Consider the following 24,212-nt stretch of genomic DNA (forward strand, 5'->3'; position numbering starts at 1 on the left):
AAAGCCTCAGTTTGAGGCACACTTCATTCTTTTTGGTCCTGAAGAAGTGGTGCCCGATTTTTGGGGCTGTCGAGGCACAAAATATGTTGACCACCTGACACTCAAAGCTATCCTGCTACTTTACGACCACAAGATAGTGCCACTGTTTTTATTTTAGACAGAGTATCCTTCCTCTATAAAATGTTGTTTTTAGGATACCTGAGCCTATTTTATTCAACCACTCATGTACATCACTTACATCACAGTTACACTGCTAGTCAGCCCCCTCACATCCATTCATCTACATTGCAGGTTTGGATCAAAAGATCTCCGACAAAGAGCCCCCAGGCCTGTCAACCATTGCAGCGCCGGCTTGACGAGGAGCGGCCAATGATGAAGCATGAGACCCCAACAGGTGTGTGAGGGCACCAAGATCTGACCAACAGGTCTTTCTGCGACAGGACAATTAGCCACTTAGATCAACTTTCCATGACCATCTTGGCTAAGGAAGAACTAACCATACCCTGATAACTAGTAATCCTAACTGATTCAGACTAAGTAGAAAGAATCACACCCCAGCACCACCAGTCACCTAGAGAGTTGAGGTACGGTAGAGATAGTTCAGAATAGTTTGGCATGTTGAGGTTCTGTGTGACCACTCGTCGCCAGTGTAGATAAGATGGTCTTAGCTCAGAAGATAAGATCCATGTACTTTATTAGGAGCCCTGCTGCCATAGTCTGCAGGACACCTCTGCTCATTCTCCAACTGACTCCAGGTCGAACCCTCAGTCAGAAGAAGACATACGAATACTGGGCACTCAACGTTCCATCAATACATGATACGAGGAAGCATAAAACATGCTCCTTTCATGTAGCAATTTGGTACGGAGTAGCAAACCAGTTTTCGGAGTCAGCAAAAATATCTTATTCAGTTAGCTTGTCTGCAAGGTGGTCCATTGGATATTCGCAGGCTCTGTCAGGTCAAGCCGTTGCTTCTTTAAGTTAGGCTTGAAGGGACAGGTTTTGGTCACAACAATTTGGGTTCGAGGGCTGTGGGCATGAACAACCAGTTGCATAAGAAAGTGGATTCACAATTATTTGCTTTTTTGATTATGTGGTCTGATAGAAAATCACAAAGTTTCTGGGTATGGATGATGCCAGAGAAGACGAAGTCAGGGTTACAAAATTTGCTAATGCTTTACATTTTTCTGTGGCTAGACATGTTGCTTTCAAAATGCAACAGGTCTTTTGAAATCTCTTGGCTTAATTGAGGTCTGCTTTGTAGATTCTGTAGTGAAAATGTAAATGTGTTTCTCTTCTCATAATTGACTTTGAAAGCACAGCTGAGCCCATTTACTTGTTTAAAGGTTCACTCTGGGTTATCACTTAACGATCACATTCAATGTCGTAGACAGAGAGTGTCACCTATTGAGTCCATTCACGACCATGGACACTTTCAGCCCTAGTTGGCCCCTTTTGAATCTATTGAGGCCATAGACTCTTCACAATGGGCTGTCAGCTGCTGAGTTCCTTTCCTGCTATTTATTTATTTAATTTAAGTTTGATATAGCACGAACATGACCCTTGCAGGTTTCAGAGTGCTTTACAAGTAAATGAGGCAATACGGGATAAGAGAACAATAATCTCAAGAGGCAGAATTCTAATGATTTATACCAAGAATTTGTTCATTAACAGGAGTTTGACTTTTTACTTGAAGGAGGTAGTGATGGGAGTAAGTCTTATTTACGGGGGTTGGGGTGGGAGAGTTCCAGATTCTAGGGGTGATCCAGATAAAACTCTGTTGTAGGTTTTCTTCCTGTTAAAACGTTGCTATAGATGCATTCACTCCGAGGTACCCTCTGGTGATCTCATTCACTACCCAATGATACCTTTTACACTGGGTTGTCATCTGTTAAGTCCATTCACTGCTATGGACACCTTCACCCCCAGGCAGTACCCTTCTGAGCCCATATATATCCAGGGGCCCTGTAGTTATTTGCTTATCATCTGTGTTGTTTCTGGAACATTTCACTTGTACTTCTACCGCTATTTCATTGGCTTTGGTTTGTTTAATACACACGATGTGCATTGTAGCATACTAGGCTGTCCTAGTATGACGTTGTCTAGTGGGTGATGATTGTGGTGATGCCATCAGTAGTTATCTGGTCAAGTTGTAATCCAGATACTAACATCTGGTGAAATCCTTCACTTGCAGTATTCCTTTTTAAATAGCCACCGTGGTATATATTTCGTACTTGATAGTGCTTCTCTATATGTTGTTGGTTGCAGGCTGGCCAGTCCAAAGCCTCATGGACAAAGTACTGGCCTTCTGGTCTCATGAAAATCACAAGGAGTGTGATTTACAGACAAAAGAGGTGCAGTGCGCTCATTCCTTACCACTCTACCTAAGGTGTCAGCCAAATCTGTGTGGGTGGGTGTGTGGGTACGTGTGCATGTTTGTTTAGATGGCTGGTAGGTCCATCTTCTAAGGCTGTGTGAGGGCACTGGCATTTTCCCCTTCATATTCAGAGGACTAATACCTTCTGTCTAACACGGCTTGGGCTAAGGGGAGCTAGTTGCCAATTGTGTTGTCCCTGAAGACACCTTTACGGTTCCAACATGGCATACAGCCCTCTCTCAGATGGGTAGAGGTCCCAAGACAAATGCACTTTAATGTGATTAGCTAGATTAAATTCAACATGCTTTCCCCATTGCTAGTGTATACTCTTGTTAGTCCAATAAATATGTTTATTGCTGGATGGACTTTGAACCTGTTTATGGCTGCTCACGACCCTCCACGGGCCACGACTGATGAATACACCACCTATCCAGCTGCCGCTTGTACTCTACACTCCTTCTACTGTGCGGTCCAGTTTTGCAAAGAATAGATTCCTGTATTGTAGAGTTTGTTACCTTTGACACTGTGAGGTTAGAGAAGAACGTGTCCCTGATTCTCTGAGTCATGAGTGTTCAGTGCATATGTCCTTTAAGATATACCACATCCATCTTTCCTTAGCTGTTTCAGTGGACTTGAACTTCAAAATATGTATTTCATTGTAGTTGCTTTATTGCTTCCGTTGAAATGCTATAGATTAATCATACTCCATCTTTTTGACACCTCCCCTCCAATTTCTGTCCTTCATCCTGGCCTAATTCCCCTGTTCCAGTTAAGTCAGTAAATAACTTGAGTTTCTATTTACAATTGTGTCTTTCTTATGAACAATAATTTAATATTTTATCTTCCACACGATTCTTGCTACTCCAGGTGCTGAGGAAAACTTTGTGGCTTCTTTCTTTGTCAGTTCCTTAAGTGGTGGTCCAGCTACCAAAGTCATCTGGACTATTGTAATTCTCTTTTTTTGGGTGCATCTTTGGGTGTGTTTGATGGGCTCCAAAGTATCCAAAATACCGCAGCCAAACTGGCTCTTGGTCTATTCCAGCATTCTTCTGCCTCTTTTGCTTTGAATTTGCTGTATTGGATCTTGGCGGTGAAGAGGCTTGCTTTTAAATCCCCCAGCCATGTTCATGGAGACATGCAATGCACCAGGCCTTTATATCTCAGCAACATGTTTACCCCATGTGTCTCTAGTTGTGCCCTTCACTCTACTGAGGCATGCTAAGTAGCAGTACCCAGATTTAACTGGGCTTCCTCTGGTGGTAGCAGCAAAACTATGAAATACTCTCACAGTAACACTGCACAAGATGCATGAACTACTGCAAGTATAGGAAGGCCTTGAAGACCTGGTTTTATGGGCAATAGTTCCCTCCTAGATTTAATTCAGTTTGGGTTCTCTTCAGGGTGCTTAATACAACTTTTCACATAACAATCAACAAACATCACTTGGAACACTTAACAGTTTAATATTGTTAGCTGTACTATATGTCCAACAACTAGCCACATGCCTCCTTGAGACAAAAACAGTATACATTCACTAACCACTTAATGCTTCCTGGCAAAAGCATAGTCTTATATAGCAACATGTTTTCTGCCCCTATAAATAGCTGTGAAATTTGATCCAGATTTTGTCATACTTTTTGGGATATCATCAGCCTTCACCTATTTATTTCTTGGCAAGAATGCACCCGTCCATACCTCAGTGCCATGCCACCAGAGTTGGTTACTCAGAGGTTTCCCATAGTCTGCAGGTGCGATTGGTGACCCACAAAAATGGTGGTTTGACATAAATACAATTCAAAAACATGCAAACAAATAATCAAACATTTAAATATGGAAGAAAAAAAAGAAGGGGGAGGAGCCACACGTGTGACCAAGATGGCCGCGTGAGGGCTTGGCTCCGCCGACCTCCGATACCAGCCTCCACATCCTGGCACCAATCCTGAGTCCTGACCCGCTCCCTGCAAGGATCCGTTGAAGCGGCAACTCCAGCTGGTCTCAAGGGCTGCCTGTGGCGCTGGCAAGAAGGCTACGCCGTGTTGAACTCCGCGGCCTACAAGCCTTGGAGGCAGGGGACTCAAGTTGCCAAGGGGTCCGGCGCTGAGTGCAATAACACTGGGGCCGAAAACCGGAAGTTGCCGGTCCGGCCCCATGAACTTCCCCCGATGCGAGTTTAGCGCTATGACGGACCTGGCAGTAATAAGAGAAACGGGGATGCTGCCTATAAGAAGTTGCGGAGCCTTGCATCCCCCCTGGTTTTGAGTGGCACACAGAGGGAGAGATCGGCAGTGGGCCTGTACCGACGGTGCTCCGTCGCGACTCGTGTGGGGGGAAACCCTGGCACAGAGGCCCTGTGGACGGTGTGTTGGGGGTGCCGACCCTCCTGGATACATACCAGCAGCCTCGTAGTGACCGTGTGTGGTGAGATGGTGCAGGTCCCACACAGGTGGTGCCCACTGAATGGGCTGAGTGGCGAGCAGAGGTAGCCTGGTTAACACCCAGCTTCAATGCACAATACTACGGACTGAGGAAATCAGTGCCCAGGAGACTCCTCTACACGCATTGCCTGAATTTGCTGTGGTGTGTCTGCCCCCCCCCCCCCCCCCCCCCCCCCGGAGTTGCTGTGGGGTGAGCCCTGCAGCTAATTGGAGATGCGGAGGATGCGCTAACCCCGCTGATCCCTCCGTTCCTGATTGTTGCTGGTGGGGGTCAAGTAAGAGTTTGTGCTGCTGCTGGGGGGATGAATCATTTGCCACGGCTCGGCCTCGTTGATTGGGAGCTGTCTGCTAGTGACACGGCCACAGCGTTATAATGGCTACCAAGCCAGACACTGAAAAATCCTCCTCTAGGACCTCCAGAGGGCCCAGGAACATTCAATCCAATAAATGTGACCGTTATACCATGCCCAAGGGGTCCCCCCCAGAACATAGTGCGGGGTCTCATACTGAGTTTTGAGACCCACTAGTTGGCAGGGGTTTCTCTGCCAATTAAAACTCAGCTTCCTTTTTCAGATGTTGTGTAAGTGAATGTAATGAGGGTATGAATGTGTTAGTATGTTGTGATTGATTGTGTGATATCAGGGGCACATGTATTTGTATAAATTGCTTTTTTGTGCATATAGTTATTGTCATGTTTAAAAAAAATATTTCTCTTTCTTTGTATGAACCATGAAATTATTTATGAAATGTTAATATTGTGATTATATGTCTCTTATGAATTTAAATACTATGAAAAATACAAAAACTTGAAAGCAATGCTAAATAAAACATTAAAAGCTTCATATATTTTTTGAAGAAAATAAAAAGTATGTCGTGAATCTGTCACCTTTAATACTAAGAATGGGATCTATACCTGTATTGAAAAATTGTGGCCATTGAGGAAACACCTTTCTTATTGATGTGCCCTATTTCTTTCCCTCTGTTCCCCGGCTGTACTTTAAATTTTGAGGGGTCCCATTATAACTGCTCTTAGCTATAAATAGGGTCCAAACGTCCCTGGGCAACAAATTGAGGCTCTGGATGATAAGTTAGACACGGTCACAATCGAGGTGAACTTGATACGGGCGGATCTCTCTAAGGCCAGTGAGAAAGTCAAATCGCCCGAGCTTAAGACCGCTAGCCTGATTGATGATATGGTGTCGCTGCAGCAAGAGGTGAGAGACCTGAAGAACTTGAGAACCCTGACGGATCGCAAGCTCGACGAATTTGAGGGGAGGGCTCGGCGTAACAACTGCCTGCGGACGTTCGCCTTCTTGGAGTGCCCAAAAAGTCAGAAGGCCTAACCCCGGATCTATTTGTCGAGGATCTTGTCCTGAATCACCTGAAGCCCAAGGGGCTGAGTAACTTCTTCACAGTCGAGCACGCACACAGAGTGTCGGGGGAAAGGCCCAGGCCCGGAGCCCCTCCTCGCCCGACGATTGCGAGGGTTCTGAATTTTCGTGACAGGGATGCGATCCTCCAGGCGCCTCGAACAGGATCCCCCCATCGATATGAAAATGCGACGAGCTCCTTTTTCCTGGACTTTACTCAGCTGGTGCAGAAACAGAGGCTGAGCTTTCTGCCGGTAAAGAAGAAACTCAGGGACAAGGGACTGAAGTATGCTATGATGTTCCCGGCCTGCCTGCAGGTGGAACTCAATGGGAAAGTCTGTTTTTTTTTTTGACAACCCTGAGATTGCATCGGACTGGTTAGACAGCAAGTATGCAGGCGAATCGGAAGACCAAGACCGTGGAGGAGAAGCCGAACAACGGGAATGTGAATAGATAAGACTGTGGGAGTTATTGCATGTGTTTGTATTATGGTGGGTGGTTCCACTGAAAAAAAAATTCTAATGGGAATTAGCGTGGAATGACCTGGACCTGAATGTCTTCGGATGTTGGGGGAGGGGACAGGGGGGTTTTCTATTGGTCCTCCTCCATTTACTACTTTTAGTTAATCTGTAGATTAGTGTTTGGGCGACGGGCACACTGCTAGTTGGGGATAGGCGACAGCCATATGCAGGGGTGCAGGGAGGGGGCTGGGGGGCTGTATGTGAAGGGGTTCTTTGGTATAGGACTGATATTATGTGCAGTTATAGTTGCAATTTTCTTTCACTCTGTCCTTTTTCTTTTGCATCAGGTGGCAGTTTTGCAATTCAATGCTAGTGGTGTGGGGTAAATGTCTCGTACTAGTCAGGGATCGGGGAGAAGAGGGTTGAGCTGGAATGTCAATGGTCTGGGTGACAAGATCAAGAGAGGGATGGTGAATCAGCTAATTACAAGACACTCCCCGGAAGTTGGACTATTGCAGAAGACGCATCTTGTCGGGAATCGGTGCATGGCCCTTCATAAAGGGGGATATGAACTGGTGGCGCATGCTGGGTTTACATCCGGGTCTAGGGGAGTTGGTATCCTCATTAAAAATTCTTTTCCGTTTGAACTACAAGCTACATGGTCGGACCAGAGGGGTAGATATGTGGGTGTCTCGGGGCAACTAGGAGGTAGTACGGTTACTTTCTTGTCCATATATGTACCGCCAGGCCTCCAATCAGATACTTTTAAAGATTTGAGTGCCGTCTTTCTAACCCTGCCCCTGGGTCTCCTGGTGCTGGGGGGGAGATTTCAATGCAGTACTCAATGGGGGAATAGATAGATTCCCGGCACGGATTCATACAACATCACAGAAGTGGCTCCCTGACTTCCTCGAATCGCTGGGGTTGATTAATAGTTGGAGGGTGCGTAATCTGACTCAAAGACACTTCACTCATATCTCTGCTGCACACAATATTATGTCCAGATTAGACTACATATTGATACCGGCGGCTATGGCAAACACAATTAGAGAGGCAACATATCTAGGGAGGGGCATCTCAGATCATTCCCCGATGTGGTTACAGGTTGAGACCGGGCAACCAGCTGTTGGCAGAGTTGCTCCAATTAATGCATGGCACTTGAAGGACCCAGCCACAAAAAAGGAGATACACCAAATTTCGGAACACTATTTTCAGGAGAATGTGGGCACCATTGACTCAGCACAGTCTCTGTGGGAGGCATATAAAGTAGTGCTGCGGGGTGAGGTCCTCTCCTTGATCGCAGGTTAAAAGAAGAAACACCAGGCGGAGGTAACCAGGGTGGAGGCGGAAGTTGTGGGGTTGGAGAAAAGATGAGTACGAGGGCCTCTCCAGGGATAGGGCGGTATCTCAAAACAATGACATACAAAGTTGAGTATACGAACACGGAGATAATGCCGGTAAGTTAATCGCTTGGTTAAAACGTGGAGAGCGGACCTCTCGTTTGGTGCCGGAGCTAGAAAGGTCGGGACCTGATAGAATTACTGATCCGTAGACAGTGGCAGATGCCTTTTCTGAGTATTATACAGAAATATATGCCTCTGAGAATGGTTTCACCGAGGCTGAACATGGCGAAATGATCAGAGATATAGACATGCCAAACCTCTTGGAGGACAATAGAAAGTACTTAGACTCCTCCATGACGGATGATGAAATCGCACAAGCAATTAGAAATATAAAGTCTGGGAAGGCAACGGGTCCTAATGGGGTGCCTATAGAGCTATATAAATTGAATGCCTATAAAATTGCTCCGCATATCCGTACTATGTTTCTAGAAAGTAGAGAAATGGGACAACTTCCATAAGACCAGCGGGTGGCGAATATTATGGTAATTCATAAGGCAGGCAAGACTAGGACATCCCCTTCCTCTTATCGACCCATTTCGCTCCTCAATGCAGAGCCCAAGATATTGGCGAAATTACTCGCCAATAGGTTGGTCAAGGTCATTACAACCCTGATGCACCCCGATCAATCTGGCTTCATGCCGCGTCGTAACACAGCCCTAAACTTGCGGAGACTCCACGGGATTCTGGGTGGCTCCCGTAAGATACTGGAGCCAGCGGTTCTGGTGTCTTTGGATGCAACTATGGCATTTGATCGGGCTGAATGGGCTTATCTATCTGTGGTTTTGACTAAGTGGTCTTTGGCTCGGAATTTATTGGGGGATTCGATTGATGTATGCCGCTCCTTTGGCCAGAGTGATCGTAAATAACTGTAAGTCAGCTGATTTTACCCTCGGAAGGGTCACGAGACAGGGATGTCCGTTGACTCCACTTCTTTTTGCACTGGCGTTGGAGCCTCTGGCGGCTTGGAGTCCGGTGGGGCCGGTCGATACGTGGCTTGCGGTGGACACCAGAGTGGGAGGATAAAATCTCGCTTTATGCGGACGATATCCTGCTATATCTCACTAACCCCAGGGCGTCCCCGAGTAATTTCTTGGATGTCCTGGACATATTTGGCAGATACTCCGGGTTTGCTATAAACTGGACAAATTCGGTAATATTTGTAATATCGGGTGAGCTGCCTGTGGTCCCGCAGTTATGCCCTATAAAGATCAAACTAGTGGGATTTAAATATCTTGGCATATATATAACACTACATCCGAAGGTTAGATATGCTAACAACTTGGAGCCCCCCTTGAGTCGGTTCAAAAAAGATGTGGAACGCTGGAGGGCTCTCCCCCTGTCATTACTTCGGAGTGCGGTGTTATTAAAGATGATGGCCTTGCCTCGGTTCCTGTACATTCTCCAAAACACAATGGGTCCAGTGCCTGTTGCTTACTTCAGGGAGATCGAGACACTTCAGCAGCAGCTCCTCTGGGATGGCAGGCCCCGCATAACTTTTGTCAAGCTGACGCTCCAGTGGTATGATGGGGGCATCGTTCTCCCAGACTTGAAGAAATACTACTGGGCCTCGCATCTTGCGGCGGTGAATCATATGATTTATGGCCCTCCGGGAGACCCTGGCTATGCTATGGACCACGGGCAGGCACCAGCTGGAGATATCATTACAGCCTTGTATGCCAAGCCCGCAAGATTCATATTGGCGGGCCCGACAGCGCATGCCGTACATGTCTGGCTCGCGGCTACCAGAAGTTTGGGGTGGGAAGGGAAACTGACAATGGCCACCCCCCTGTTTAGCTCAGAGAGGCTCAGTAGCTTGTGGAAGTCTAAGGGGTTCGATAAGTGAGACCTCATCGGAATTAGTCAGATCAAAGATGTGTGGGGGAAGGGCTGTGTGCAGACTTTTGAATCTTTCCAAAAGCAATACAGCTTGAATAATAATGAACACTTTCGGTATCGGCAGATTAGACACGCCCTTCTTGCCCGCATTCCTAGAGATATGGAGCTTCCGGAGGCTTCTCCCCTTGAGGACCGAATACTTGACGGTCACATCCCAGAAAAAAAACATCTCCCTAATATATAGGAAGCTTGTAAATAATAATGGGGAGCATTAGAACAGCATGGGGAGCGGACGGATTGGAGTTAGATGATGAACATTGGGTGGAGGCTGTTTTCACCCCCAAAGTGGTTGAGGTTCAGATGAGGCTTAGGTTGGTGCAACCTAAGATCCTACATAGATCATATATCACAGGGCCTATGCACATGGGACGAGCGGTGAGTGGAGACTGTAGGAGAGGTTGTGGAGAACTGGGCACTTTCATACACATCCTATGGCACTGTGAAGAGATACAAAAATATTGGATGAAAATACACAATGTGATCACAGAAGTGCTGGGGGAGGGGATACAACCGGAGGCCCGGAGATGTATATTGAATGTGTGGGAACCCACGGATTTGAATGGGTATCAGAAACAGTGTGTGACGTTAGCATATATTGTGGCGAAGCATAACAATGCTCAATTATGGGGAGCCTGCCAGTCGCCCCAGCCTACCAAGTGGACCCAGGATCGAGACTGGTGTATGTTTAGTGAAAGGGCAGTATATGTGACATGGGGTTGTCCGGAGAAATGGGGGAAGATCTGGGGAGCCTGGAATAGTCATCGCTGTGACTTGTGTACACCCCCGACGAGACAAAGGGTAGTTGAAACACAGGCTTCCCCGTGATCCCAAAATTTGTATATATTGTGATTTATGATTCTGCACAAATGATACTCCAAACCATGCAATGATGTTATATGTTGATCACCTGATGCTAATGTTTTGTTTATTCTTTTTTCATAATAAAAAGATTTATAAAAAAAACAAATATGGAAAAAAAGTTTCACTTACCTGAGCCTGCAGCACGTCCTCTGTGTTCTCCAGTCCCCGGCTCCAAACTCCTCGGAGCGCGAGGTCCTATGGCTCCCACAGGTCCTTGTAAAATCAAGACACTGCTCTCATGCTGCATGAGAGAAGTGTCTAGATTGGCTGAAGCAGGATTCCTCAGCACTCCGAAGATCACCGAAGGCCTGCGCCTGCTCCCCAACCCAGCTGTCTAAGACAGCTGGGTTGAATAGGGTGAATTGCACATGTTGATTTAGCCATAGAAAGGCATCCAGCCAAACTGACATGTGCAATTTACACTGAAAGGGCCGCTCGACATTGCTACCAATCAGCAGCAATGACAAACTGGCTCCACCCTGCCCTCTCCGTTCAGCAGTAAGCCGGAAAAATAAAATGGTAATAAAATCTTTTCATTACCATTTTTATTTTCCAGGTTTCTGTGCAGCAGTGGGGGGGCGGCGCTCCTCAGCTCCCATGGAGGAACCGCCGCTTGTAGTCTGGAATTGTCTTTCCACAACACCCTAAACCCTAGGTCACAAAGAATGCTAACGTTGCTTACAGGTGCACTTTCATCCCTTGTGTCTAATGCATATGCACCCCAGAGTATGCTCAAGCTACAAGTACTGGGATGCTTCTATGTCCCGCATGTTATATTCTTTTTAGAGCTGCTCACAGGTTTTTGAGGCACCTGACCCCCACACCTCTACCAGAGTGGATAGCTCTATCATGTCCCATCAGCCGAATCCCTATAGTCGTCTTAGGTCTTTAAGTCCCCTACTGTTCTATGATGGAGTTAGAGCAGACAACTTATATTCCCACCCTAATTTCCTAGTAGCTCCCTTCTATATCCTAATACTAGCAGCTGTGTGCACCATTAAGTATCTGAGATCAGTCATTAACGGCCGAAATGACTGAATTTCGGCTGTTACCGACCGGTATTAGGCTTTTCAGATGTAGGAGGCCAAATTGAAGGATTCGGTAATTTACTGAATCAGTAATTTAAGGAATCAGTAAATTACCGAATTCTTAAAATACTGATTCTGTAAATTACCGAATCCTTAATGTAGGGAGCACTCAAATGAGTGCTTTTCCCATTTCAGGATTCGTTATTTACCACCAACTACAAGTTGGTGGTAAATATCGAAAACCCTAAAAAAAGCAATTTTTTGCAATTTATAACAGTGCCATGTGGCAGACATACATGCCCTGAGGGCATGTATGTGTGCCACATGTGCACCCATGCGCTATTCAGGGGTGCAACAGGGTGTCAAAGTGACCACCTGCCACCCTTGAATGTGTTCCCCCTTTTACCGAATCAGTATTTACCGATTCGGTAATTCCCATTCATTCCTATGGGCCTCCAAGCCCATAGGAATGAATTGGAATTACCGAATCGGTAAATACTGTTTCAGTATTTACCGAATCTTACCGATTCGGTAAAATTTACCGAATAAATACCTACATCCCATTTACCGATTCTAAAATACCGAATAGGTAAAATTCGGTATTTTAGAGTCAGTAAATCTGGATTACCTACATCTGGCACTAACTTCGTTGATACCACATAGTAGTGAATTATAACCAGGTTAACCTAGAGTATACCTATTAACCCTTAGAGTTGGCTCCCACTGAGACCAAAATGTCTAATCATTTATCATCATAAGTGTGAACTCCTATAGTGCAGGCATATATTAGGGAGTGCATTACCCCCAAAATATACACACACATATAGATGGTGAGCTCTTGGAAGACCTACACTCCACGATAGACTACATATAGTTTAATCTGGTTTTTTTTTTAAAGAAGACATTTGGCACTCAGTGTGTATTTTAGGTCAAATAGAGAAATCTTGGCTGGATAACCATGTTATACAGAGTGGCCCTTCCCATGGGTGAGAGTGGTAATATCCTCCACTGTTGCACATCGTTCTGGCATTCTACCAGGCTCCATTCAGATTGCATTTGAGGAATTCTTCGGGATATAAATACCAAGCCCTCATAGTATTCTGAAGGGAGAGGAGCTGTGGGGAAATAGATCCCAAGAAGCCAAGGGATACAGGATGGACTAGTCCCAATTAATATGGAAGCCGAATATTGTCTGAACACTTTAAAGATATACAAGGTGCTTTATACAGAAATCACAGGTTCAGCTGCATACAGTAAAATATCATCAGTGTCTATCATAGTTTCTTCCTTCTCAAGGTACCCCAGCTATCCCCAAGGTATACCTCCTGACCCTGCATACCATCTGCTCCAGCACCAAGGCAAAGAGCATGGGTGGGAGGGTAGACCTCTGCCTCGTACTTCTCCCCAGGGTGAAGGGTTCCAATAGCTTGCAATTAACCTTCTACCAAACTTAAGTAAATATGAATGTTTTATGTCTAACATACTCCAAATGGATATTCCAGTCTGTGCTGCTACTTCTGTTTAATATGTCTCCTTTATACTGCCTTTTCCTTTTAGCTCCGCCTTCCCACACATCCCTGCTATCCCTCAGAGAGCGAACGGAAATCTCAACTCAAGAGCCCAAAATCTCATTCTGGGAACATTCACGTTAACCGATACTCAAGATTTCCTGTACTTATACCATCCCCTGGCATGGACAGCATTACCCCAAGGTTTTCTTTACTTATCCCATTTACAACATTAACAAGGACACCCTGAGCTTTCAGCGATTAATCCCATTGGCTGACATTGACAGCATCACCAAAAGCTTTACTGTGCTGATCCTATATACTGATATTGACAATGCCACCTTGAGCTTTCCTGTAATGATCCGGTCCACTAACTAATAGTATCACCCACACTGTCCTATGCTGATCTCATTCAATAACATTAACTTCGACACCTGAACTTTTGTAAGCTGATTGCATTCAGTAACAGTGACTGCATCACCTGAGCTTTTTGGCTCGGAAACCATTCACCAACATTGATCTGAGCTTTTCTATCCTGATCCCATTCACTGCCATTAACTTTGTCATTGTTGAAGGCATCACTTTAAGGAGAACCCATAACAGTCTTTCTCACATTGCCTTGAACATTGTAAATCAACCAAAACATGCTGAGCTATTTCTCTACAGGGAAGTGTGTATTAATTCCAGGGGCAACCCCCCTGAGCTACCTTCCTCCAGATTCCTGCACACCAAGATGCTTCATCTAAGACTATTCTATTGATATTCACAAATCACTCTTGATTGAGGATTAAGTACTTCAAGAGATACAGAGCCCATTACGATATATATAGGAAGCACATACGTTACAGTTAACAAAGGTTTTTGCCAAGTAGCTGCTCCTCAACTTACTTCCATAGTCCGGTAAGGTTACACCTCTGTCTATGACTGACAGGCACCATTAATCTGTTAAGGCAAAGAATATACTTCATCTAGTCATTAGTATGTCATAACATCTTAATTATGATATTAAATGGGGTACACAGAAGCAAATTATTAACACTATTGTGATTTATTTCTTCTTACAGAAATACTCCGCCATTGCCTCAAGGTGAGCTATGTTTCATGAGTCTATGTTCCTCCATACACAGGGTAGAGGGTTGAAGGGGGTGGTTGTGCCGGATGGGGGCCATTTTGAATGTAGGCCCATGAACTCTGGTCATTTGATGGGACTGTGTACCAAAGGGATAACTTGAGCAGGAAAGGGTAGTCATGGGGATGTTGCAGTCTTTTCACAAGCAGAGAGGTAATGGGAATAAAGCAGATGACTGGTCGTTTTGGGGGAAGCATAGGTCTGATGGGAACAAGGCTGGAGTGAAGAGGGAAAAACTACAAGTGAGTTGATTCCTGATGTCCTTAGAAGAGGAATATGAATACATGGTATGATTTCTAAAACGCTTGTACACCAAGGTGTATGTACGTAATTATAACAAAAGAAGACCTCTTGTGAAAATCATTTAGTACAAAAAAGGGTATTTTGTGCTAAACAAAAAAGATTAAATGATGGAGGGAAATGCAGGGTGATTCGAGTTTATTTTTACTCTCGAGATGCTATGACTGATAATAGTGTATCCCCATTCTTTACTGTGTAGCTTTAGGAATGTTTAACAGAAACTGTACTTTGGTTAGAAGAACCCCTTGCGGGTGGTGGAGATGAAACCTGGTAGTCCAAAAAATGACGGCTTTGACATGAATGGTACAAGGAACAATTGTTAAGGATTTAAATATGTTTTGTTTTTTAATGGGACGTCAATGCAGATATGGAAGGATGGGTTTAATGAGATCTTGACTGTAATGAGATAGGCTGCTGTAATGTATACCAATTGTAGATATCATATCAGTTTGTCAGAAAGACATAAGTAACATGAATTGCCTAATTGCCATAGTCGAGGTGAGCATGGTGGGTTAAGGCTATACAGGGCAGGATCTTTTTCAGTAGTTAAAACTGCACCAGCAGGCGCTGGCTACTTCAGAGATGTGATGTTCCAGCTAGAGATCCGAGTCAATGGAGAAGCCTAAATTGTGTATGACTTTGGAGAGGGAAGAATGATGTCCCATTACTTCAGGCCAGCTGGAAGTTTTCTATTTATTGATGGTTTTTGGGATTAGTATTTTAGTTTCGGCTGGACTCAGTTTTAGGGAATTAACAGTCACCCAGAAAGGGCACAGAAAAGAAGGGGGTTCTGGGATGAGTATAGTGTATTTTGGGTTGATTGCAAGGTCATCGGCATACAAGCAGCAAAGGACTCCCACTGAATGAAGACGTCACACCAGTGGGGTCTTGTACTTGTTAAATAAGAGTAACCAAAGGATTGAACCCAGTGTGTCACCACAGCTAATGGATTTAAGGTTAGACTTGAAAAGATGGCAGAAGGATGGTCTGGGCCTTCGAAGAGAGAAAATATTGAGTTAATTTCAATGATTCATGTTGTCCTTGATACTCAAACAAAAAAGAAAGAATAGCATGGTGATGAAAAAAGACAAACAGGTCATGCCCAGCTAGTGTGTGGAGAAAGTAACTTATGATCTGTATGAAACATGAAAGGCAGTTTGTGATGGACTGTCCCACTGCAGGAACCACTGATCAGAGGAGTCATTTATAGTGAGAAATGCTCAGGACTGTCCCTCTACCTTGTGCTGAAGGGGTATCAATTCTGATGACAATAGGACAAGGCATAGAAAGAGTTCCGCACAAACTGATACTACTGACAACCTCTCTCTTCTGTACCCATGACACACAGGGCACAGCTTCCTCAACAGCGCCGCTCAGATGTCCCTTATAGTGCTGTGTCATTCAAGCCAGGCTTTCGGCATGATGACCTCAAGATTACCGTTTGGAAACGCCTCTTCCGCAGAATCTTACCTGGTAGGTGGCTGCTGTTATCTCTATGTTGGAAGTATTTATCCACAGCCTTAAATGGGTGATGGTCGAGCCTGCTGACAGACATGTTACATGCACCCAGGGTATTAGTCATGGCTTTAAAGGGTAATGCATGGACTGCCTCCTGACAGGGGTGTATCTTAATCACTGAGATTCAGACATTGTGAGTCTCAGATTTCCTGACAATATTTAAGATGTGCCCAAGTTAAAATGAGTGGGCAATGGGTGGCACACTGGGTACTTGGAGGAGAGAGCATTGAGTAGTGGTGTCTCAAGGGGCCACATAGATACAACTGTTGAGGTCACCTGAAATGTAAATGTAAATGTATTGGCATTTATATAGCGCACTACTTACCCGTAGGGTCCCAAGGCGCTTCGACCGCTGCGAAACCCTTCCTGGCTTCCCTGAGAGATGGTCCCTTAATGGGTATCTCCAGGGTGAGACCAGGCATCCCCGGCGGTCTGGTGGGGCCGTTAGTGAAGATGAGGCAAGCTAATGCCCAGAGTTGCCGAGTGTGATCGCTGATCAGAGTGGGCACCGAGGCGAGAGAATTATCGAGTCCGCTGACCCTGGTCCAGAAACCTGCCGCGCCGGGAATCGAACCCTGGTCCCGGGCCGTCCTCTGCTCTCGGGTCTGCCGCCTCTAACCAGTGAGCCACACTACTTCATGAAATGGGTAATCATGAATGGTATGCGTGAATATATATATATATATATATATATATATATATATATATATGTGTGTGTGTTATATGTATGTATATATATATATATATGTATACATATATATATTCACTGAAAAAAACATAGGTTTCAGGGAAGTTATAGTTAGTTGGACATTTCACTGGTACAAAAGGATAGAAATTCCCCCGTTATAGTTAGTTCAGCTAACTATCAGCTAACTATAACTCGCGCCCCCGCAATGCACTGCTGATGACGTCACATATTACATCATTCATGACATGGTCAGTGACATCACTGATGACATCTCAAATAACACCACTGATGACATCATCCAGTGACTGTGTGTTTCTGTAAAGTTTAAATATGTTTTATATATATATGCCATGGTGTATTGAAGAATGAGTGGGTGTAGAAGTGTCTGGATGAAGGATTTAGTAGGTACGTGACTGACTGTATAAGTGAGTGATTAAATGTGTCTTACTGAATGCATGGGTTAGTGACTAAACTGTTTGAGTGTGTGCATCAGTATTTCTGTTGTTGTGGAAGCTGCTGCATGTGTTGATCAGTAGCTACATGAGTGTCTGTATGGGATATTGATTGGTTGCCTGAGTATTTGTATGGGAGACTGAGTGTGTGTGTGGGTGGGTGGGAGGTGTGTGTCTCTATGCATAGATGTGTGAGTGGTTGATTCACTGGCTGTATGGGTTCAAGAGTGCATGTGTAAACAACTGGTATTGGTGTGTTGAGGGTTTCGAGAATGGTAGTCTGTATTTTACAGTGGGTGTATCAAAGGTTATATTCGAGTGTGAGGAGGTGCATCAGATTTTGACGCGGATGATGTGATCAGTGATGTCATTTGAGATGTTATCAGTGATGTCACTGACCATGTCATGAATGATGTAATATGTGACGTCATCAGCAGTGATTTGCGGGGGCGCAAGTTATAGTTAGCTGAACTAACTATAACAGGGGAATTTCTATGGTTTTGTACGAGTGAAATGTCCAACTAACTATAACGTCCCTGAAACCTATGGCTTTATATGGCTATGCTGACATGCAGCTCCCCTTGTGGAAAAGCAATGTGGTTTGAATTTTGTAAGCGAGAGCAGGAAACCTGCTCTCCCTTACAAAATCCAAACCACAGTTTGCTATGACAGGGCGGGAGCCGCATGGCTCCCGCCCTACCATAGCAAACAGCAGTGTCCCGGGGGTGGGCACCACAGGACACTGCAGGAGCCGGCCCTAGGGGGTGGTCCCCAGGGCCATGACGGGCTCCAGGAGGTGGGCTGCGCGGCCCCCCTCCCAATGTTGCAGAGCCCCAGAGGGTGCTCCCTGTGGCTCGGGGTCCATAACGGACCCCCACATTTGCATCTTAGTGCCCCGGGGCGGTGGAAGTCCCTGGGGCATGTGGGGGGGCTTGAGCCCCCCACACAGGTTTAATTATTTACTATAAAAGCCCCGGGGGTGGTGGTCCCCGGGGCTTTGACCTCCACACATTTAACAATTAACCCCGGGGGGTGGCGATTCCCTGGGCTGCGGGGGGGGGGGGCTGCGTGCCCCCAAGTCTTAAATCAAGCCCTGGGGAGGTGGCGGTCCCCGGGCAGTGTGGGGGGGTTGGAGCCCCCGCACACATTTTTTCAGTGCCCCAGGGACCTTTCCCACCCGACCCTCAGGATTCAAGGTGACTTAATTCCCCTACTTACAGAGTCACAAGATGGCTGCCAACACTTCCTGGTTTGGAGTTTGACAGCAAATTAGAATAAAGCTCGTGGTCGGGAGGGTGCGCGGATCCACTGTGCCTCTAGATATCGATATTTTTATGTTTTTAATTTCTCAGCAACTACTGAACGGATTTACACCATTTAAAAAAAAGGTCGCTTTCTGATTGAAGCATACCTTTTTGGCAAATTTGGTGTAATTCCAGTCAGCAGTTTCGGCTGTAGCCTTGCCCAAAGTTTCCTATGGGAAATTGTTTTTTTTACTCTTATTTTTTGAATTCCTAAAAAACTACTGAACGGAGTTACACCATTTTTTTTTTTTTAAAAGGTCGCTTTCTGAACCCAGCTCTACCTTTTTGCCAAATTTAGGGTAATTCCATTCAGCAGTTCGGGCTGTAGCCCGTCTCAAAATTTCCTATGGAAATTAACATGGGGAAAACGCATTTTGGGACCCCACTTTTTTCTCTGCTCCTGCTTGACGAATCACCCCAAACTTTCAGGATAGGAGCTGACCTGGATAGAATTTTTTTGGAGAGAATTTTGCGAAGATTCATCAACCTACGCCAAAGTTATTAGAAAATCTAAAAATGCTTCCTATGGAAACTAGGTTCTAACTATAACTTTATATATATATATATATATATATATATATATATATATATATATATATATATATATATATATATATATATATATATATGCCTTAACCTCAGTTACCAACGCGCAGCAGTTGCATTGGCAGATGCGATGAAAAGCAAAGCACGGACCAAAATTCAGTTCTTCCTTAGGTATTTATTTTGCTTGTCGGCTTCATAACGTTTCGGCTCCCCTCTGTTAGAGGTTATATATATATATGCTCATATAAATTATATCTCCAATAATCCGTTGTTGCAAATTCTAACAGACCTCGGCTGTCTGGCACGAGAGTATTATACCAAGCGTAAATACTTTAGTGCAGCTTTACAGCGCATGGAGTTATATTTAAATATTTAAATATAAATAACTAGTCATGATGATTGCAATCAATCATTTGCGATCTAGTGTTGTAAAGGAGTTCAAAGGGAGAAAAAAACATTCAGATGATTTGAGAAAGCTGGTGATATCACTAACAAAATAGAATGTCCTGTCTTTCCTATCTTCTAGAAATACTTCTTGTATCAGTTTCATGTAACATGTGACACTAATTATATGTTTATTAATTCAGCTCCTAAAAGAATTAAACACAAAACATTATCTCTTGGTGTTAAATGGGGAACAGAAGAAGAAACCACCCACTAGATGGTTTGCGCTATTTATAACCAGGAAACCACAGTTCAATTCATTCCCCTGATCTTGATGAAACAGTGTGATCCTAGGCAATTGCTTTACTCCACTGTGCCTCCTTTGCATTGATCATCACATTTGGGATCTCTTAGAAGTAATTACGTTCAGGGTGTCGCTCTAGCTGTAGAAAAATCTTTCTTGTATATGGTTAAATAGGCTATAATGTTGGTCTTTTATAATAACATACAACTAAAATAATAGAGACATGGCTTTCATCTTGAGTCACTAATGGCATCGTTGTCAAGGCAGAAATGTGCAACTCATGAATGTTTCTAAGTTCTTGTTTAGAAACTATCGCATATCATAAATGCAACTTACTCAATGAATATAATCTAATGTACTAAAGTAAAATGGTTTATGTCAAATATTTGATGACTCTACTCATCCTCTGTGTCTTACAGCCAAGCCAGACCGTTGGTTCAGCGCTCCATATTAACTTTGTACAATGGTCATTGCGTTTCATTAAAAAAGCTAGCACAGCCAAAATACAAAGTTCAAGGACCATATGTGCACGTACAATAATTATGTATTAAGTTAGTACCTTGGGAATGAGGCAATCTTCAATATAACATCAGCCATGCACAAAACGTGTAGCAGCTCGGAGCTCCTCGTCTGCTTGTGCTCCCTTGCTGCTAGGATGCTCTGCCCTGCCCTAGCATTTGTTATAGATATTAAACTTGGGTTCTCCATTTGTGTTCTTTCCTGTTGTGTATCTGCTAAACTTTATTCGATTTGCTGCTAGGCTTTATTTAGCCGTTAGGGTGCTGGAGCCATAGTCATACTCAGCCTCTCCCCTCTTACCTGGACTTTGCTGGGCGGTGGGTTCTCTCTGCCCCTGCTCCTGCGTCCATCAGTGGAGTCGAAGTCCCCACGTTGTGTGGCGGCCATCTTTTGATCCCCGGGGCAGACACTTGCGGGCGCCATCTTGGGTTGGCGGTCTAGTACTCAGCCCGACCTCAATAACCTCTATTTAATGGCTCCCGTGTGGCGGATGCGTGCAGCAGGCGAGCTGCTGGCGCACCTAAGGCAAGCCCATATGCGTGTGTCTGGATCGTGGCCAGCGCCAGCCACACTGCATCTTTTGTCCCAGCAAATAGATCAACCTGGACAAGGGAGCAGATTTTAAATTTGAGCACAACTAGGTGTCCTGGTCCTCCTTGTATCGTCCTCAATACCAATTTGGACTGCCAGGACATGCTAGGTCAAACGCCTTAATGTAGCAGATGCACCTTTTCTTTGAGGTACAAAGAGGGGTGGAGTAACAGGTGTATTTCCCCCGAAAGTCACCCTCAATATATCATATGTCCACAAGCCACGTACTCAAGGCCTACTTGGTAAATTGTAGATCTTTATCAAAACACGCTGATGAGGTCTGACTGGCACTGAAGTCAAACTCTTAGGACCTTCTGTTCTTAACAAGTTTCAAGTTTCAAGTTTAAATACTTTATTCGACAACATTGTCATAAAAGCATATATCCCTAAGCTAAACAGAATAAATACTAATCTAAAATAATTAAAAACATATTAAATTCCATACAGTTTATACTTTGTTGACGAATAACACAATAAAAATGCACAACTTTTTAAAAATAGGGACACAGCACAAAGTTTAAAAAGAAAGGTTTGATATTCAGATAATTCATAAGAGTTTTAAAGTGCGCGTGCGTATTATCCATGCCCACCCCATGTATTTGGTTACAGCAATTGCAAGGTTAGGGGCACTATTTGATTTTAAAATCCTTAAGGCCTCCAAATATTTCCTTGTACCCAAATTTCTGCATGCTGGTTTCAACCATCTATTCCTTGGGGCAGCATATAGGGGGCATCCAAATAGAAAATGTGGGATATCCTCTACATGTGTTTTACAATAAAAACAAGTATTTTCATTATCAGGAGACCATTTGACCGTGAAAGCATTTAGAGGTAAAGAGCCAATTCTAAACTGAAAATACAGTTTCCTATCTAGAGGCTTGGAGATCAAATCCCAGTACTGTTCAAATTTTGGGATCGTTTTAACTTCCAAGAACTGAGATGTCAGGACAGATGGTTGATTGGAAGTCAATGCAGCGTTGTTTATCATGTCCCAGTACAATTTTTTCAATGTAGTCTTTGATGGAAAATCATCTGGGTCTACTGCAGACCACAAGTGTTCAAGGTGCAGTTTTTGAAGTAGTTTCCTCACTTCTTTAAGCCAAAGTACTTTATGGAAAGTATCAGAGTTATCAACATCCAAAAGGGCAGCTGCGTAATGACTCAACTCAGGAGTAGTTTTTATGCGCCTCCAATATAGGAGGGGACGCAGTCTGACCATATCCTCGATCTTTTTCCTCCCAAGATCGTAATGGAGTGGGGTCGAGGGGGTACTCTGTGGAACACCAATTATGCGCCGTAGAAATTTATTTTCTGCAACTACTAAAGTGTTCAAATTGGTGAAACCCCATAATTCTGATCCATAAAGACATGCACCCTGCACTTTCATACCATAAATCTCCATTATGGGCTGAATTGGTTTTGTAAATGAAGATTTGTGCTTTTGGCGCTATTGCCCCTGCCAGCTGGTTAAATTTTAGCACTACAGAGTCCATATGTGATCTCCAGTTCATGTTAGCATTTAGAGAGATGCCTAGGTAGGTAAAAGCATCCACTTATTCCAAAAAAGCCCCGTTGTAAACCATTTTCCCCTTGAATTTCTTAGTGGGATTCAAATTCATAAATTTAGTCTTTGTTGTATTTATTTCCAAGCCCCGAATCCGACAGAAGTCACCAAAAGCGTTTATTGTCTTTTGTAAACCGCTGGGGGTCCGCGAGACCAGCAAGGTGTCATCTGCGAACATTAGTACTGGAACTCGCTTCCCGTCTAATAGTGGAGCATCCGTCGGAAGTTGCTTCAAAAAGTCAACTATGCCATTGATGTAGAGAGAATAAGGTGGGGGCCAGGACGCAGCCCTGTCTCACGCCTCTCTCAACAGGGAAGGATTACGTGACATCTCCCTGGGCTCCCCACCTAATCCGGGCATAATTTTCTCATGCAACCTTACAAGCAAAGTTAGTAGTTCAGGGCTTATTCCGAGTTCCCTTAAGACAACCCAAAGTTTTTGACGGGGAACTAAATCAAAGGCAGACTTCAGGTCAACGAAAACAGCAAACAGAGGACCATTTAGCAGGGTTACATTTTTCCAGTATATAGTTAAAAAGTGGAATACCTGATCGACAGAGCTAGTTAGAGAGCGGAAACCAGCTTGGTATGGGGAGAGGATGTCCTTCTCAACTATCCAAGCTTGTATCTTGTTTTGTACCATCCTGCCCATCAGTTTTTAGGCGCAATTGATGAGGCTGATGGGCCTTTAGTTACTTGGTAGAGCCTTATCCCCTTTTTTGTAGACTGGTATTATTTCCGCTCCTTTCCATGTTGCTGGTATCTTTGCCCCTTGTGCAATGGCATTTCCAAGCCATACAAAGTATTTACACCAGCTGTCCCTGTCCGATAAAAAAACATCTGCCGGTATTCCATCGATTCCTGGCGCCCTACCTCTGGTCACTCCATCCATTGCCTCATGTACATCTTTCAATGAAAATAGTTCGTTGGTAAAAAATACCCTTTCTGGAGGAGAAACAGTTTGCGAACCTGAATTGTCTGCATATTGGGGTCTGAAAAAGTCCACCCAGGACTCCTTTGCTACATGATTTTTCGGGCAATCAGCTATTCCCCCGGAGCCCCACTTTAATATGGCCCAAAACTCTTTCTGGTGTTTATCAACACATGCTTTCTTCAGGTCTAGCCAAAGGTTCTCATCCCACCGTTTTTTTGCCTTAATCTGGGTTTTTCTATATTCGTCCCTAGCATTTAAAACTCCTATTTTAGATCTCAGTGCTATACTGAGATTTTGTCTCGCTATTCTGCAGGATTGGTCGTACCATCCCCTCTTTATGGGTGGTCCAGTGCCCTTCCTCTTCTTAATTGTTTTAAAGAATAGCTTCTGTATGTTAGCAAAAAACTTAGGCTGTGACTCTTCAATTCGTAGATTAAAATTTGTATCATTCATTAAAACCTGTAGTCTGGTTACTTCATCAATAACTAACCCCTCAAGGGCCTGCCTATCCTCTGGGTTGTCTACCAAAGTTATCCATTTAATGTGACGGAGATTGTTAGATGGAACAACATCTAGGGTCGTGAGGTTCCTAGCTGGGTTTTCTGAAGTTACTCTGTGTTCCATGTTAAAGAGCAAAGAC

At 44.3% G+C, this 24,212-nt stretch overlaps 1 protein-coding gene across 2 annotated transcripts in view; it reads left to right on the top strand.

Moving 5' to 3' along the window:
• TRIM50 (tripartite motif containing 50) overlaps positions 1 to 24,212 on the top strand; it is a 108,168-nt gene that overhangs the window by 46,658 nt on the left and 37,298 nt on the right. For both annotated transcript variants that reach the window (XM_086954705.1, XM_086954706.1), the window contains 2 exons: positions 14,404 to 14,426; positions 16,117 to 16,241. In XM_086954705.1, the coding sequence (XP_086810831.1) occupies positions 14,404 to 14,426; positions 16,117 to 16,241 (148 nt within the window). The remainder of the gene's footprint in view (positions 1 to 14,403; positions 14,427 to 16,116; positions 16,242 to 24,212) is intronic.

The sequence above is a fragment of the Lissotriton vulgaris genome, chromosome 2_1, assembly GCF_964263255.1.
Source record: "Lissotriton vulgaris chromosome 2_1, aLisVul1.2, whole genome shotgun sequence".
Lineage (NCBI taxonomy): Eukaryota > Metazoa > Chordata > Amphibia > Caudata > Salamandridae > Lissotriton > Lissotriton vulgaris.